The following is an 18,002-nucleotide window of genomic DNA, read 5'->3' as shown; positions in this document are numbered from 1 at the left end:
CTCCCACGGATAAAAAGTCCCAAAGTTGTTTGTTTAGGGAAATTTTTATATCCATGAGTGCATCGCGGTCGTATGAGTTAATTGTTGTTGTTTTTCTGGCGAATATTGTGATAAAAAAAGGAAAAAAATACTAAAGAGTAAGAAAGTAACCGGAGCGCCGGCGCAGGCGACCGCTAGGGGCGGCGCCACTATCGCCACTTGTGACACAGAGATGGAAGGAGAGCTACAAGAGCTTGAGGTAGCAGAAAAATAAAAGATGCAGAAGCAAGAAGGAAGAAGCAAACAGAAAATATTAGGGGAGAAATGGAGCAGGTAATCCCAGAACAGATATGGTCCAAGCATGACACAGATGTGGGATTGTTTAAATCAGCGAATCCAGTTCAGGTATGTGTAAAGCCAAACACAAAACTGCCCTGGAGACCACATTTTTACATAATGCCAGAAGCAGAGGCAGGTATAGAAACAACAATTGAAGGGTTGGAAACGGCAGGAGAAATAATTGAAAGACAGAGCTGTTGCAATACTCCTTTGCTCCCAGTTCTGACGGCAGACAAACAGAAGTGGTGGCTGGTAGATGATCAGTGAATGTGATTGTAGAACACCAACAGTCAGAGGTCCCAAATCCACATATGCTGTTGACAAATTTCCAATCTGATGCCAAATAATTCACAGTGATAGATTTTTGTGGAGCATTTTTTTTGTGTGCCATTGGCACAAGAAAGCCAACGTTTGTTTGCATTCACGTACAAAGGAAAGCAGTACACATATACGGGAATGCCCCAAGGATTCACACACCACATGTCATCAATCAGGTGCTGAGAGCCGATTTGGAGGAAGTGACAATAAATGGCACATTGATTAAATATGTTGATGGTTTGCTTGTGTGTTCAGAAAGATTGGAACGGTGTCATAAGGATTTGATGATGGTTCTAAAGAAACTGGCCAAAACCAAACCCCGAAACCAAACACGGTGAAACAAATGACAACAAACAAATTACATTTCTAGGAATGACAGGATTCAGTTCTGATTGGATTGAAGATTATGCACTTAAAACAGCCCCACTGAGAGAGTTGATGAGAAATACAGGTCAGACAGGGTTGAAAGCTCTATGGAATAGTGATACAGAGGCAGCCTTTGAAAACATAAAGCAGGAAATGCAAGGCGCTAGTGCTTTGGCAAATCCCGATTACGTTAAAGAGTTTCACCTTTATGTTGCAAACCAGGACAGAGGATATGTTTCAGCTATATCGATGCAGAAGACATGCAGCGGACATTGCAAACACAATATAGCCTACATTAGTGCAAAATTGGATGGAGTACACCAGGGCTACCCTCCATGTTAACAAGGAATGGTGGCTACCCAATATGCTTATGACAAAGCTTCAACGTTCATGATGGGATACCCTGTAACAATTTAAAGTCATCACAAGATCACAGAATTGATAGAACAAGGAAGTTTGTGTTGACTAATGCCAGACTACTCTAATACTTAGCACTAACAACATATCCGAACATCACAATAAAAAGATGTTCCACTGTAAATCCAGCAGAGCAGATGTCATAGCTATGAAGGAACGCCACATGAGTGCGTGACAGACATACACTAAGTTGAGACTTGACTTGATGTCTACACCAATGACTGATGCGGAGGATGAGCTGTTTGTGGGAGATAGGAGATTCCTCTCCTTTCTCAATGGTAGGAGAGGTGGTGGGAATCCAACAGGAAAAAGATAAATGATTGGTTCGATTCGGTACATGCTAATGTTACGCACTCGAACACTCAGGACGTTGAGGAAGGACACCTATATGATAAAGCACTTGGCAACGAGTGGTATACATGGGTGTCATATACAGCTCAGTAACATACTTCGTCCTCATGCTGGGCATGCGCTCAAGGGAGACAAAACTCATTAAGGGTAGTCCCAGTCAAAGATACTTGGCGCCAGTGCCAGAGAAAAATTTAAGCATGGGTCCAGGACATGGTTCAGGTTCCGATTCTACCTTATCCTGATGGTCGTGCTGTGGAGTGTATGATATACCTTGGCTCCACTGTACACTGGCAAGCTGCACTCTCCAGGACTGCTGTTTCACTAGGAGCTCAGAAGCTTGTGCATAAAATGCTCACAAGGGAATGTGAGTCTCTTGATGTAAGAATATCTAAGAATATTGCGGATAGGAAGGTTCTGCTGGTAAGAAATCTTAAGGTTCTTGGAATACATGTTATTAGTTAGCATGGGATGGTTCATCAAACATACAATAATGAATGCAGCTGATGGACCACTGAGTCTCACACCCCAAGGGGACTCATATCAGGAGAGGAATGCTACTGTCAACTCGCTGTTATACCCTAACCAACCATTGGCAGACATATTTTGGATGTTTGGCGGGGATCATTGCACAGCACCTTGCCAGAATTTTGGGATGGGGTTTGTGCACAAGTACAGTTACGCCGGTCCATCACTTTGTTAGAGGAGGGCTGGGATGTGGTAGCAGCCAGCAAAAATATAATTTGTCACAGAAGAAAAAGGGCGTACATTCTAGGACCCTGATGTGTTCATAAATAGTATCGGCCAGCCTAGGGGGATACCAAACAAATACAAGGCGCTAAATGACATTTCGGCAGGAGCTGAAGTTCATTTAGGAATCCTTCCGTTTATCCCTGGGTTGGGTACTCTTGCATGTATTACATCGACTAAGAATGTGGAATGGATCAATTATACAACCAACAGAGGTTCATTAACTACACCAATGATGCCCTCTCCTCATTAGGGGAGCAGTTGCAGGCGACAAGTTCTATGACATGGCAAATCGGATAGTACTAGACAATTAGCTGGCAGAAAAGGGAGGGGTTTGTCATACGTTCATGATCAATGCTGCACATTTATCCCTAATAACACTTCGCCCAAAGGTAGTTTTACTTTAGCCTTGGAAAAGCTAAAAAAGTTATGCCTCGAGCTAACGGCTGCCGCAGGATTCGATGCTCGGCAATGGGATTGGTTAGAGAGTAGGTTTGGCCAATGGGGAATTTGGCTGACCAATGTAGCAGTGACGACAGGAATAGGATTTGTAGTAGTTTGCATAATTTTCTACTTATAGCCAAGGCTTCGGAATTGTTCTATGGACTGGTTCACAATGACCTCTTCATGATGTTAACGTTATCAAAATGATGTATCCTTATGTAGCCTAATGTGCAATCTATGCATGATTGTATCATTATATTACCTTGCTATTATATTATTGATGTGTCGTTATTGTCTGAACTAAAGAAGACCTGCTATATTAATGTCTTGCATTTGGTCATCTTTTTCTGTTTATACCACACTATAGGTGTTTTTTGCATAATTTTCCATCATCTTTTTGTGATACGTATAGTCATATGCACCCCTGTAGTGAAATGCTGTAAGCTAAGTAACCCCTGGGAACTGGTCCTAGGTGATGTTTACTCGTATACTTGGCAATTGTTTTTGTGGTGCTCTGTTAAGCACCAAAGGGAATAGATAGAAGAATATATAGTAGGGAAAACCTGTCTATATGGTGTAAGTTTAAATCTGCATGCCTATTATTTATGTTGAAACTGTCATGAAGGGAAACCTCACTGTGGCTCCAAGAAAGTAGTGGAGACAGCTGACCAGCCATGAAAAACATGTGGTCAGCAATAGTGGTTTGAAAATTGTGGTGGAGCAATACAGAAACGGGATTCCTCAGAGGCGTCTCCTGAAAGGAAAGTGCCAAGCGATGTGTGTGCAAAGGTATAGGAGTGTGTGACAAGGTTGAAGAGAGCAGCTTATCTGCAGAACTGCTTGACCATCATACTACTTGTTTAAAGTTGTAGTCTTTTTTAAGTGAATACTTGGTTTTCCAAATATTTCTCTTTGTGATAGAGTGCAGTTATATGACTTCGCCAGTAGAGGGACTCTATCTTAAGTAAATGCTCCTTCGCTCTCTCTGTCATGTGTTGTACTGATAGCCAGCCTGGCATGGTACGGCCGCGCCACATGATGCGGAAGACTGTTAATAAAAGGTGAACAAACCAGGAGTTGGTCTCTGTTACCTGACGGCAAAATACCAAGATACCACATATGGCGACGAGGATAAACCGGAAGAATGTTCGGCAAACCGTGGCGTGAGTTTGAGCAGAAAGTTGTTACCGAGTGAAGTGTAGCTAGCTAGCGGCAAAGCTAAGGCTATCGCGGTAACGGGATATAGGCGTGCTTTATCACGGAGTAAAGACAAAGACAAAAACATGGCTGCTACAGCACCCTTGGCACCCTTTGACAACGAGTCGCAGAGCTGGGAAGAGTACTGCGAGATCCTGCATCATTTCTTCGAGCGAACGGAATCGGCGATGCAGAGAGGAAAAGAGCCGTGCTGCTAGCTGTGTGGGCGCGAAGACCTACACGCTGATGAGGAATCTGCTGAGTCCGCAGCGACCGGGAGACAAGTCGTTCGAGGAACTGGTGAGGTTGTTAAAGAACCATTTCAACCCGAAGCCTAGTGAGATAGTGCAGCGGTGGAAGTTTAATACCAGGAGCAGGAATCCCGGCGAGAGTGTAATAGAGTACGTGGCGGAGCTAAGGAGGCTCGCACAGGACTGCAACTTTGGAAACACCCTGACGGTGATGTTGCGGGACGGATTAGTCTGTGGAATGAACGATGACCGCATACAGCGGCGGCTGCTGTCGGAGGACGGCTTATCGTTTGAGACTGCACTGAAGCATGCCCAGGCAATAGAGGCTGCGAACAAGGACATTGAAGATTTGAACAGTACGAGAGACAATGCTAAATGGAGCCGAGCGACAGGTACCAAGATTCAAGATTTTTATTTGTCACATACATATACATACTTCCATACATATATGCAGTGAAATGTAATTATGTACCATATGCAAAGTGTCCGATGGGAAATGCTACAGGTGTGGGGGAATAAGCCACATGGCCAATGAATGCAGGTTTGCGGATGAAAAGTGTCATAACTGTGGGAAGGTGGGTCACATTAAGAGAGCCTTCAGGTCAAAACCTGTTGATAGAGGGAAGAGGAAAGGCGAGAAAAAGCTGAAAGGGGGGAGTGAAAAGCAGGATAAGAGAGCAAATTTCATGCAAGAAGATGGAGGGGACAGTAGCAGTGATGAGGTTTTGACTATCTACAGCATAAAGAGTACAGAAATGACTATGTACAACATGCAGGAAGAGATAGTCATTCCCAAAGAAGAGCCCATCAAGATAGAACTAAGTGTAAATGGCACAAGAGCAACCTATGAGGTAGACACAGGTTGCAGAGTGACCATAATGGCAGAGTCAACATTCCACAACTTATGGAGGGTACAGAAGCCTAGAATACAGAAGTGTAAGATAAACCTGAGGACATACGGTGGTCACAGGGTAAAAGTACGTGGGGCATCAAAACTAACAGTAGAGTACAAAGGCAGTTCCAAGATGTTACCAGTAGTTGTAGTCAAAGGCTCGGGACCGAGTCTAGTTGGGCGGAGTTGGATAAAAGCTCTAAAAATACCCATAGGCTGGCAAGATGTACACAAGATAGTGGATAGTGAGGCTACTGTACAGGAAGTACTCTCAAGGCATGAAACAGTGTTCAAGGATGAGTTAGGGAAGGTGAAAGGATTAACTGCTAAAAAAACATGTGGCTTGGGACACTACCCCATGCTTTTATAAGCCAAGAAAAAAGTGGAACATGAACTTGAGAGGTTTGAGAAAACAAAAATCATAGAGCCAGTGATATTCTCGGAGTGGGCGGCACCCATCGTGCCCATCTTAAATCCAGATGGTGAAGTGAGAATCTGTGGAGACTATAAGCTCACAGTAAAAGTAAAGTGTCTCCATTAGAACATTACCCCATTCCAAGAATGGAGGACCTGATTGCATCCTTAGATGGGGGAGAGAAGTACAGTAAGCTCGATATGAGTCATGCATATCAACAAATTGTGCTTGAGGAGGAAGCTAGAAAATACACAACAGTGAATACACACAAGGGCTATTCACATACACAAGGTTACCTTTCGGGGTGAGCTCTAGTCAGCGGGGGGTGAGCTCTATTTTCCAGCGCACAATGAGAGGGTGTGCTACAGGGACTAAAGAATGTGGCTGTGTATCTTTCTAGGACATCGAGTGTACGCCAAGGGACTTCATACAGTGCCAGCAAAGGTGAAAGCAGTGCAGGAAGCGCCAGCACTTATGTCAGTGACTGAACTTAAAGCTTACTTGGGACTGTTAAACTTCTACAACAAGTTCCTTCCAAACCTATCGACCTTCCTGGCACCACTACACAAGCTTTTGAGAAAAGAGGAGCCATGGACTTGGGGGCCAGAGCAGGAGAAAGCTTTTGCTAAGTCCAAGGAGTTGTTACAGTCAAGCAGTGTGTTAGTTCACTATGATGAAAACAAAGAACTAATACTGGCCTGCGATGCTTCGCCGTATGGAGTTGGAGCTGTCTTAGCACACCGCATGCCAGATGGAGAGGAGAAACCCATCGGGTTTATGTCAAGAATGCTCAACGCTGCAGAAAAGAACTATTCCCAGTTAGATAAAGAGGGTCTAGCCATTGTCTTCGGTGTAACGCGCTTCCATAAGTATCTTTATGGGAGAAAGTTTGTGATTTGCACTGATCACAAGCCTTTGATAAATCTACTTCACAAGATGAAAGCAGTGCCACAGATGGCGTCACAGAGAATCATGAGATGGGCTGTGCTGTTGAGAGCGTACGAGTACAGCATTGCTTACAGAGCAGGTAAAGACAATGGCAACGCAGATGCTCTTAGCCGCCTCCCACTACCGGAGTGTCCTGTGTCAGTACCCGAGGAGCAAGTGCTGATGATGGATCAGGACCATGGTCCACCGATGACATCAACCACGCTATGACAATGGACAGATCCAATACTCTCCAGGGTACGAGAGTATATCCTGAGAGGTTGGCCAGATAACCATGACACTGACTTTAATCCTTATGGGCAGAGACAATGTGAGTTGAGTGTACAAGATGGCTGTGTGTTGTGGGGAGCCCGGGTAATCATACCAGAAAGAGGAAGAGCTCATATGCTGGAAGAATTACACCAGTCACACCCAGGAATGAGCCGTATGAAGGGTTTGGCAAGAAGTTACATGTGGTGGCCTCACATGGATGCGGATATAGAGACTAAGGTAAAATCATGCGCTACATGTCAAGAACATAGGAAAGCACCTTTGAGTGCACCACTACATCCATGGGAGTGGCCTGAAAAGCCCTGGAGAAGACTCCACATAGACTATGTAGGTCCCTTCATGGGTAGAATGTTTTAAGTAATTGTGGATGCGCATTCCAAGTGGTTGGATGTTAATCCAGTGACTTCATCCACCTCTGCAGTGACTGTAAATTGTTTGAGGAACAGTTTCAGCACACATGGCATTCCAGAAATGATCGTGTCAGACAATGCTCAGTGTTTTGTCAGCGAACACATGAAAGAGTTTATGTCCAGGAACGGAATCACACGTCACATCAGCACCATACCACCCCTCATCTAATGGTCTAGCAGAGAGGGCGGTGCAAACATTCAAGGAGCTGATGAAGAAGAGCACAGCTGGGACAATAGAGACAAGGGTGGATAGGGCTTTGTTTAGCTACACAGTCCACTACTGGATTGTCACCAGCTGAGATGATGATGGGAAGGAAGTTGAGGTGTACACTTGATTTGATGCACCCAGATTTAAAACAAAAAGTCGAGTCAAAACAAACAAGTCAGAAAAACTACCATAACAGGCATGCCAAACATCGCAACTTTGAGGAAGGTGACTCTGTCTACACTAAGAACTTTGGATATGGACCTAAATGGATACCTGGACGAGTGCAGAGATTAACAGGACCAGTTTCCTATACTGTGTTTCTGGGGGATGGAAAAGTGGTCAGGCGACATGTCGATCAGCTGTTCAGCAGGCAGGAAGAGGAGCTTCCTACACCAGTGTCCAGTACTACAGGGGACGACATAACAGAACCCAGTCCACCAGCTGCTGGAGCACTGGAGGGCGCAAGTTCTCACGACGGATTGCGCAGATCAAGGAGGGACAAACGTCCTCCAAACCATTTGAAAGACTACTCCACATAAAGTGGATGCCTTTAGGGGCAAGAATGTGCCTAGTCTCCTTAAGGGGGAGATGAGTGTTTGAATAAATAAATAAAAAGAAAGAAAAGTAGATAACAAAGTGTTCGGAAGGAAATAAAAGGTGTTCTGACATTGTGATTGTTACATAAAGTTATATAAAGGAAGCAGGCTACAGCAAGCTAAAATATATATATATATAAGTCTATATGTTACTGGCCAGAAAGGACAGAAAAGCAAGAGCTAAGAAGGGAGGGATGTGATAGAGTGCAGTTATATGACTTCGCCAGTAGAGGGACTCTATCTTAAGTAAATGCTCCTTCGCTCTCTCTGTCACGTTGTTTTACTGATAGCCAGCCTGGCATGTTACGGCCGCGCCACATGTTGCGGAAGACTGTTAATAAAAGGTGAACAAACCAGGAGTTGGTCTCTGTTACCTGACGGCAAAATACCAAGATACCACACTCTTAATTTGTTAAGTGTTGTTTTTCTACGACACTATCACCTACAGACCAACGGTCAAACGAAGCGAGCCAACCAGGACCTGGGAGCAGCACTCCGTTGCCTCCAAAACCCCTCCTCTTAGAGTACTCTGTTTCCGAAGTACAGGCCCACCTTCACCACTACCATTAGGTGTGAAAATATGCTCGCTTCACTCTACTCCACTCTGTTGTCCACAACCTACGCCTTGCTGACCATCATAGAACATCTGCCCCCGACTACCAACCAGGTCAGGTGTGGTTGTCCTCTTAGGATCTCCCCCTACAGTTGTACTGTAGGGGGAGAAAACATGCTCCCTGTTACATTACGTAATTGATTCCATCATCACCTATCCAACTATGGTTGATTGGCGTTGACCACAGGTTGAGGTCGACATACACTCAGGACCCGGATGTGTGGTGCCACACAGCAGCTATTATGTAATTGATTCCATCATGAACCCCTCTGCCGTTAGACTCAAGTTGCCCCCACACATGGGGATTCAACCCACATTTTATGTCTCCCAGTTAAAGCCAGTATCTCTCAGCCCATTGTGCCCTCCAGCCCTTCCCCCTCCAGCCATCTAGTTCATCGATGACCACCCAGCTGATACAGTCTGGCGGCTGCTTGAAGTACATCGCTGAGGCTGTGGTGCAAGCACTTGGCAGACTGGGAGTACTACGGACCTGAGGAGCGTAGTTGGGTGACATGCCAGCTCATCCTGGACCCCTCCCTCATCCAGGAATTACATATTCACCCGGACAAGCCTGCTGGTTCACCTAAAGGCGAACCACCAGCACAGTACAGTACACCCACTCTTGTTGAGGGGGGGGACTGTCACAAGCCCTAGCCATGCTCCCAGTTATCATTTTTCCCAATTTTTCTGCGCAGTTCCTCTCCCCTTGTGTTTCCTGTCTCCCCCTATTTGTCTCTGTATGTGTGCGTGTGTGTGTGTGTGTGTTGGTTTGGGCGTGGCTCCCATTTCCACTCTCCCGGCTCCTGGCTTCACACCTGCAGGCAATCTACACCTCATCATCGCTTCAAGATAAGAACCCTGGCTTTTCACCCACTCATCGCCAGATTGTTGTTTCACCTCCGTGGTGAATGCTAGCCAAATCTAGATCAGAGTTTTCTTTAATTCCTTGTGTCCTGTCTGTGCTCTGCTAACCTGCATCTCCCTGTCCGCAGGATCTACCAGTTCTGCATGCCTGTCAGTCACCGATTCGCCACCACGCTATCTACCAGCTCTGCACCTCCATCCCCCGTCTTCCTGTCTGCTGCACCCGGATGCCTTTTTCCTTGCTCCACCTCCATGCCAGGATCGCAGCCTAAAACATAAACTTTCCCTTTTGTGTACTCTGAGTCTGTGTCATGCATTTTGATCCCATCTGTGTTCATAACAGTACGGCGCATCACTGTCTGTAGGAGAAAAGATCTTCACTTAAATTCTTTAGTTATGTTTACATTTTCATTTTGAATACAGGTAGAAAATAAGGAAACTAAATCAATCTAAATCCCTGGTCAGTCTGAACCCTGTGCTGCGTCTAAACGTGCCGTCAACTGATTATTATATAATGTTAAATATTACTATATCAGAATCAGAATATATTAGTTATTATCATGACATTATCATTAAATTATCAGAATTATAGCACTTGGAATTATCATTTTCTCCAGCCATTCTCCGCCATTGTCTCTGTGTAATGGGCCATTATGCAGCGGAAGGAGATTCAGCGCCCCCTGCTGGTACCAATATGCTTTTCAGTGTGTCTTTAGCTGTTTCCAGTGGTGATTGCTGGGTCAAAACATGAGCAAATATAAAGTATCTACGTTTCTGCGAATCTATAGTCTACCCTTAAGTTTGAGACATCCCCTCTCCTCTATGAATTTTATGCCCTGAGTGAGGCCAAGTTGGTCCTCTTTGGATCCACCTACATCTGCAAGCAAACCTTCCCAGTCATGAATATTTACAAGCCAAAGCACAGAACCAGGCTGAACAACTAACACCTACATGCCATACTGAGGATTTTTCTTCAAAAATGCTTGCGGATTTGAATAAACTGACAATGAAGTGAGAACAGCTCCACTGTTCCCACTGATATACAGCATATATTGATGAAGACTTCTGTGTATTTGAAATGGAAATAACTAAATGCAAAATGTACAGGTTTAGAAACTTGATGAGAAAAGAAAACTGAAATATGAAATTAAAAATACAGTATATGCACTGATAAGAAAAGGATGTTAGCTGACCAGAATAAAAAAAAAATGGAAATGGCACTGTTGATAATACTAATCAGCTACTTATGCACTCCTGCTAAAGATCTCTGAGAAAATAAATGAATAATATAATGAATACACATTTTGCAGTTTTTCATTGAGCATGGAGGAACATGATATATTATAAACTTGGAATGCAGCCCCTCAGATGGTCTGCAAAACTCTATTTGGCCCTTCAGTCAAAACTGTGCCCACCTCTGTGCTAGAGCATGAGTGAGGATCCCAGGGATTTCCTAGGAATTCCTCTTTCTTTATTTTTCATTTTCATCTTTATTACATCTTTTGTTTTGTTAATTTGTTTTCTTTGTGTGTTTTCTTGTGCTCCACTTCCTGCTGCAGATGCTTACATGTGTCACTGACCTCATCGCGTCTCCCTTTTGGCGCTGGACTGTTTATCTATCCTATAGGGGAAATTTATATTATTGTCGTGCCATGTATGATGCCAGGCTTGTGTAGGCTGCATGTAAATTAATCAGTGCGAATGCAAAGAAAGGATGTTAAACAGGGCTGATTCTTTGTGGGCCAGGGTTAATCAAGTTCAGGATCTCCCCACCTCTGCCGCCACTAAGGGAATAGAAAGTAGAGAGGGAGTTGGCAATCTTCGTGTCAGTTTCTCTTCGCTAACCATGCAATTCTCTCTCGATCGTTCTGAGGGGGCGACCCGTATACAACAAATTATTCCTGTGTGTTTCTGTGATAATGTGCTGGTATGTGTCCAAACTCTTGTTGCAACCAATTCCCCTTGGTGGGACAAAGGCTTGAACTTCAATTTATGGGGGGTGGACACAATTACAGAAATACTACAAGTTTAAAGTCACTAAAACTCAATTACAAATACAGCTGCAATGGTGAGTTACACATACTGTGCACAATTCAACCTATGGTCACATTTTCAGGGGGTGTAATGATTTATCATGGCAGAGCATGATAATATGCATTGTATAATTGAAAAAGATATTGCAATATCAACCAAACAAGGGCAGAATCACCTATCCAACTATGGTTGATTGGCGTTGACCACAGGTTGAGGTCGACATACACTCAGGACCCGGATGTGTGGTGCCACACAGCAGCTATTGAGTTACATGATAGCAGCAGGGAAATGGACAGCAGGGAGAGGGAAAAAGATGAAAAGCCCCAATTGCCAACAGAGAGAAAGTCAAACGTCTTTCTGTCCCTTAACTTTCTTATTAACACACACAGCGCTGTGACTCACTCTGATGTTTGCTCTCTTTCTCTCTCTGTTTAAAGTCTTAACCTGTTTTACTCCTGGATGTGCAGCGATTCAGGACCCAGCTAGTGTCGCAGTGTGACCTCTAGATACCTGGAGATGTGAAGACCTACTGCTGGGTCATGGCGTCATCTGACGCACTAAACGTCACTTGATATCAACCATCTACTGCTACTGCATAATGTGCAAACCAGTGTGTGTGTGTGTGTGTGTGTGTGTATGTGTGTGGTGGATATATGGGGCAATAATGTTGGCGTGAATGCTATTGTTGTTCTATACTTAGCCATTTACTGCTGTCGTATTAAAAGCAGCAGGCTACAGGGATTTTGTCATAGTACAACTAAAGGCTATTTTATGCTTGACATGCCAAAATGACGTCACACAGAAAGACATGCCCCGGTGCGTAGGTTCCATGTGGTGGCTTTTCGACTCTCCACACTCATCCAAACTTTTCTAACTATGCTGACGTGTGGCTGTCATGGAGAACTGACAGCGCACAGAGTATAAAAGCTCCAAACATTTGCGGTGGTTAACATGGTTAATTCGGTTAAAGTCCAGGCAATTCCAGTGGACTTCAACCAGTCAACAGGCTTCACGTTGTCCTTTATTTGTTTTCTGCTCTCAAGAACTCTGAGCCATTTTATAAATTTTTGAACATGGTGTTCATCTCCCAAAGTTTCAATTTAAGGATCATTGCACATGAATATTTAATTGCATATGAACGCTGCCAAGGCAGATTAGAAATGCTGCATGTATTTCAAAGGTATTCTTTGATTAGGGGGTCATGCTATGACTTATCTTGTCTTAACTTAAACTAGCTTAATTTCACAGACATTTAGAAATTCTCATTGTAGCATATATTCCCACGGCTTTGTTTTAGTCACAAATCCTCATTCTCTTTGATTTTGTGGATGTAATTTACCTACCAAATACTTTTATTCATATTGTAACCGCTTGCACCAAGATACATTCAAAAGATTCAAACTTCAGACGTTTTCAGATATTCTTTTACATTTTACCATCCATAACCAAACTTGTGGAATTCCTGCTGCGGCGGTGAATCAGGCAACAGAGGTGAGCTGTCACCAGGAGGACATGTCACCTCGCAGCAAGTGACTGAAAACCAGCAGCTTGCACAGCAGGTGCAGTGTGATGTAATACTTGCTGTTTTTTATCATGCATACATATAAAAATGGTGACTGGACACCAATGCCGATGCATGGACATGTTTCACAATAATCACACTTGCAGGATTATACAGCAGGATCTATGAAGACATAGCAGGGACCAGCTTTACAGTTTTAACAGTGTAGTGTGGACTGTGTAGAATGAATAATTGACAGACATTGTCATACCCTCTTATCTGGTCTTTAAAATGAATTAATAGACAGAATACATGGGAAAAAAAAACGTCGCAAATTCCCATCCAGGATCTTTTTGCCAATATATATACCTGCAAATTCATTGAATGGGGGAGAGAGCGCGATCGACTACTTTGTAGAAAGAGAAATGTCACTCCCCTGGTAGATGACAGCTTGTCTTTTTTGTTTAAATCAGCGCAAACAGATTATTGCATTGGGGTGGGTGAGGGCATTCAGGAAAGGTGTTTAAAACAAAGGTGACTCTTTGGGTTTAACAGACAATGTCACTCCAAATATCACTGCTTCCCTTATTTCTCTGTGGACTGCTTCAGCCGTTTGGGTCTTTTTTCCCCATCATCATCAACCAGAGGACTCTCACCGCCAGAGAAGCATCGCCGTGTATCGAGTCTCCAACCCGCCCATGCTGGGGGGTTGTCCAGTGGGGGAAGAGGGATGAGGCAGTTGGGGATGGAGACTACTTACTAGGGATAAAGAGACTCAGGAGGCTGTACTGCAACGTGGGCATCGGCTTTCACATCCAAGTTCTTCCGGATGGAAAGATCACGGGTGTGCATCATGAAAACAGATACAGTAAGCATCTTGTGTGAAAGAATATTTTGGAATAATGTGTTTGGTGGGTGGGCTCTGTCAATGCGAAATCATTTTTTGTTTGGAATTAATCGTTGTAGGCTGAAGCATACTTGTATTAGAAATACAAGTATGCTTCAGCCTGTAGTTCAATTACTCTGAGCATTACAAACATTAAAGTCGATAAATTAAGGATTCCTATAGGATCCTATAGGATTCCTAAGGTATTCCATTGTAAATCCAATCTTAATACAGGTACTCCTCACTTACCAACCTACCTATCATCGCGCATCACCGCTCTCAGTCTCGTTCCCGCAGTCGGTCAGTATTCACTACACTAGCGTTTGCAATCTCCAAGACTGAAATAATGGTAAGGGGGCGGACCCTCGCTTCTCGACCAATATGCTTAGCGATCTGGTCGTAGGAACGCAACTCGGTCATTAAGTGAGGAGTACCTGTACTGCATATATAATGTTGTGGTCTCTAAAGTATGCCTATATTATACTAAACTAGGGATGTCAAACAACAGGCCCAGGGGCCACAAGAGACAATGTGGCGTACTACATGTTTATCACAATCACAATGCCTAATGAATCCAACACAGAGAATTATTACTTTATGTTTTCATATGAAAAACTTATTTTTTATGAAGTCAGTTTGCTTTTCCCTTGATGTTCAAAAAGACAACCTAGCCAGTAGACCCCAGATAATTTGAGACCCCTGTTCTGAAGTATTTGTTTAAGATCGTATTGAGGAGACATTGTTTCACTGCTTCATTTTTATTCTCACATTTGGAACTTGTCAACTCAAAAGTTAATCCCTCAGACCGAGAAGGAGGGTACAGTGGTAGTCAGGGCAGCAGTGCGGCTACTGAACAATTACATAATAAGAACTAAAATGCTTAATAAGTTAGTTCATGCACATAATTAGTGAGTTAGTGCACATCGAGTGCCCTCCCTTCATCCATTCAGCTTTACCTGCTTTTCATAGTCACGGTTTTTGAGTGAGTGAGTTGGAGTCCCAGCTGACAATGGAAACATAGTGAGGAAAGACCTTGAATGGCATACCACCTTACAAAAAAGGCACATGATCTCATAATTGAAAAACACATTTGATCACATATGAAAATATGCCAAATTGCATGTGATTACAGAATCACATAGAAGCACATGTGAACCCCATGTGTAGCACATGTATCCCATGTATCTGATGCAATGAAAAACCTAACCCTAACTCATGTGCCTCACATGTTATGGTTTTACTATTACAATATGCTCACATTGTTTTAATTTATATGTGATTCATGTGTGAATTACATGTTACTACATGCATGCATAGCATGGCGCTCCGGAACCCACACATTGGAGCCATGCAAGGTTGTCTTCTCTTCATTGAATATGTATAACTTGTCCAATCATTTCACTTCTCATCCCAGGTCTCCTAGAAATTTCTCCTGTTGAACGAGGGGTGGTGACTCTCTTTGGTGTGAGTAGTGGACTCTTTATCGCCATGAGCAACAAGGGCAAACTCCATGGCTTGGTAAGGACTGTTTGCATGTGAAAATGCAGTAGTGTTAAATAAAAAACAACACAACACCTACTTGTACAGTCAGTGCATTCATAACTCAATATACACTAATCACAAAAAGTTAGGGATATTCGGCTTTCGGGTGAAATTTCAGGATGAACCTAAAATGCACTATAACCTTTACAGGTGAACCTAATTTGACCTTCTCTAAACTTTTGAATGCACATGTCCAACTGTTCAATGTTTCAGCACTTTTTGCACAACTTGCTGTTCTCTAACAAGGAGCTGAACGGCAAAATTACCAACAGGTGTTTGATCCATGAATCGACCAATACATTTCCTCGTTCAAATATAATTGGTATTTAAACAGTCCTCTTCATCATGCTGTTCACATTTTGACATCATGAGACCAAGACGACACCTAACAATTGATCAACAGTACCTCGCTATTGCAAGGCTTCAAACAGGATGTTCTCAGAGGGAAGTGGCCACTGAGCTTAGAGTGTCACAGAGTTTCATCGGCAGGTTGCAACAGAGATACAGAGAGACTGGAAGAGTCACAGAAAGGCATAGAAGTGGACGTCCTTTGCCACATCCCACACTGATGACCGCTTTATTGTGAACAGTGCTGCTTTATTGTGAACCGGATGATGAATGCCACTCAATTCCAGGCACATTTAAGGGAGGTGAGAGGCACCCAAGTGTCACGTCAGACCATTCGAAACCGTTTACATCAGTGTGGTCTGTGTGCTAGACGACCTGCAAGGGTACCTGACCACACCACCAGGCACAGGCATCATCATCTTCCATGTGCCAGGGAAGTTTTACGCTGGACGAGGGGCCAGTGGGCCTCAGTGCTGTTCTCTGATGAAAGTCAGTTCAGTTTGAGCAGAAATGATGGCCGCCAACGATGTTTGAGATGTCAAGGAGAGCGCTATGTATCAGCCACTGTTGTCACCAGATGAGCCTTTGGTGGTGGTGGTGTTACAGTGTGGGCAGGTGTGTCAAGTCAATAAAGAACTGCCCTACACTTTGTGAATGGAACAGTGACAAGCCCATACTACCTGAATAACATCATTAATCCAGTCATTGTGCCCCTGCATGAACAACACAGGCCTAATTTCATCTTCATGAATGACAATGCTCCATCTCATCGAGGTGGCATCATTAGGGAACGGCTGCTGGCGACTGGCGTACATCAAATGGAGTGGCCTGCACTTTGTCCAGACTTGAATCCCATAGAAAACCTCTGGGATCAGCTGAGTCGCTGTGTGGAGGCTCATAACTCTGTACCCCAGAACCTTAATGACTGAAGGGCTGCCCTTGAAGAAGAGTGGGGTGCCATGACTCAGCAGACAATAAGTCGACTTGTGAACAGCATGAGACGTCGTTGACAAACTGTATTTAATGCCTGTTGTTGGCTTTTGTTTCAATAAATAGTTTGAGATGAGGAAATCACCATTGCATGCTTCTACTTAAATGACCTACTACTCATGATATAATATCACTGTAGCGTGAACCTTTTACATTTTCCATACATTTCAACCAAAAGCCAAATATCCCTAACTTTTTGTGAGTAATACTACTGCCCTTAACTGGGAATGCAGTGCTATCTTAATCCCTGTTCACTTGTGTTTCCAGGGTCACTACACCGAGGAGTGTAAATTCAAGGAGAAACTCCTGGCCAACAACTACAATGCTTATGAGTCTGCTGCTCATCCTGGCATGTACATCGGCCTTGGAAAGACAGGGAAAACCAGGAGAGGAAACCGTGTCTCACCCGCTATGACCTTTAGTCACTTCCTGCCCAGGATGTGATTTGTGACTCTCTTATTGCATCAACAATACAATATTTTGAAGCCTGTTTATTTATTGTTTTTAAATACATATATAAACGTATGTTATTTGTTTCTAATTCAGCAGGTATGGGAGGGGGGTTTTGTAATGTTATCATTGTTAATCTCAAATTTTAGAATGAGAAAAAAATACACAATCCGTGATACAAAATGTATCAAATCCATGAGCTTGCCAAAAGAAGTGTAGGTTTCTTTATTGTTAGATTTCTTTTATGCATCGAAGTGTTTTTGTTTCTTTAGAATCATAATGAAATCATAATCAAAATCTGTTTATTGACATACAAGTACTGTTTAAATTTTCATTTACGAAGAATTGCTGTTTTGTTTGTTTGCCAATATTAATATATATCTATATCTATATCTATATCTATATCTATATCTATATATCTATCTATATATCTATATCTATATCTATAGCTATATATATATATATATATCGATTTGACAGAATAATTTAATTACAATTATCACAGAATAAGTTCAGTAAAAGGGCAATAGCTAACCCTTTGGTTGCTCGTATGGCTATGGGTATAACATATAAATATATAGATGGATATACTGTATAGGATGAGTATGTACAGTATACGGTAATAT

At 43.1% G+C, this 18,002-nt stretch overlaps 1 protein-coding gene across 1 annotated transcript; it reads left to right on the top strand.

Annotated features, from left to right (window-relative positions):
- Positions 1 to 8,728: 8,728 nt before the first annotated feature.
- LOC307231568 (fibroblast growth factor 4A-like) lies at positions 8,729 to 17,370 on the top strand (the record flags this gene model as incomplete). The annotated part of the gene is made up of 5 exons (XM_080002332.1): positions 8,729 to 8,820; positions 9,754 to 9,775; positions 13,770 to 14,028; positions 15,461 to 15,564; positions 17,194 to 17,370. 5 exons carry the CDS (start codon positions 8,729 to 8,731, stop codon positions 17,368 to 17,370), a joined length of 654 nt encoding a protein of 217 aa, XP_079858458.1.
- Between the last annotated feature and the right edge of the window lie 632 nt (positions 17,371 to 18,002).

Source organism: Zeus faber (assembly GCF_960531495.2).
Source record: "Zeus faber genome assembly, chromosome: 6".
Lineage (NCBI taxonomy): Eukaryota > Metazoa > Chordata > Actinopteri > Zeiformes > Zeidae > Zeus > Zeus faber.
This window is presented reverse-complemented; position numbering and strand designations above follow the sequence as displayed.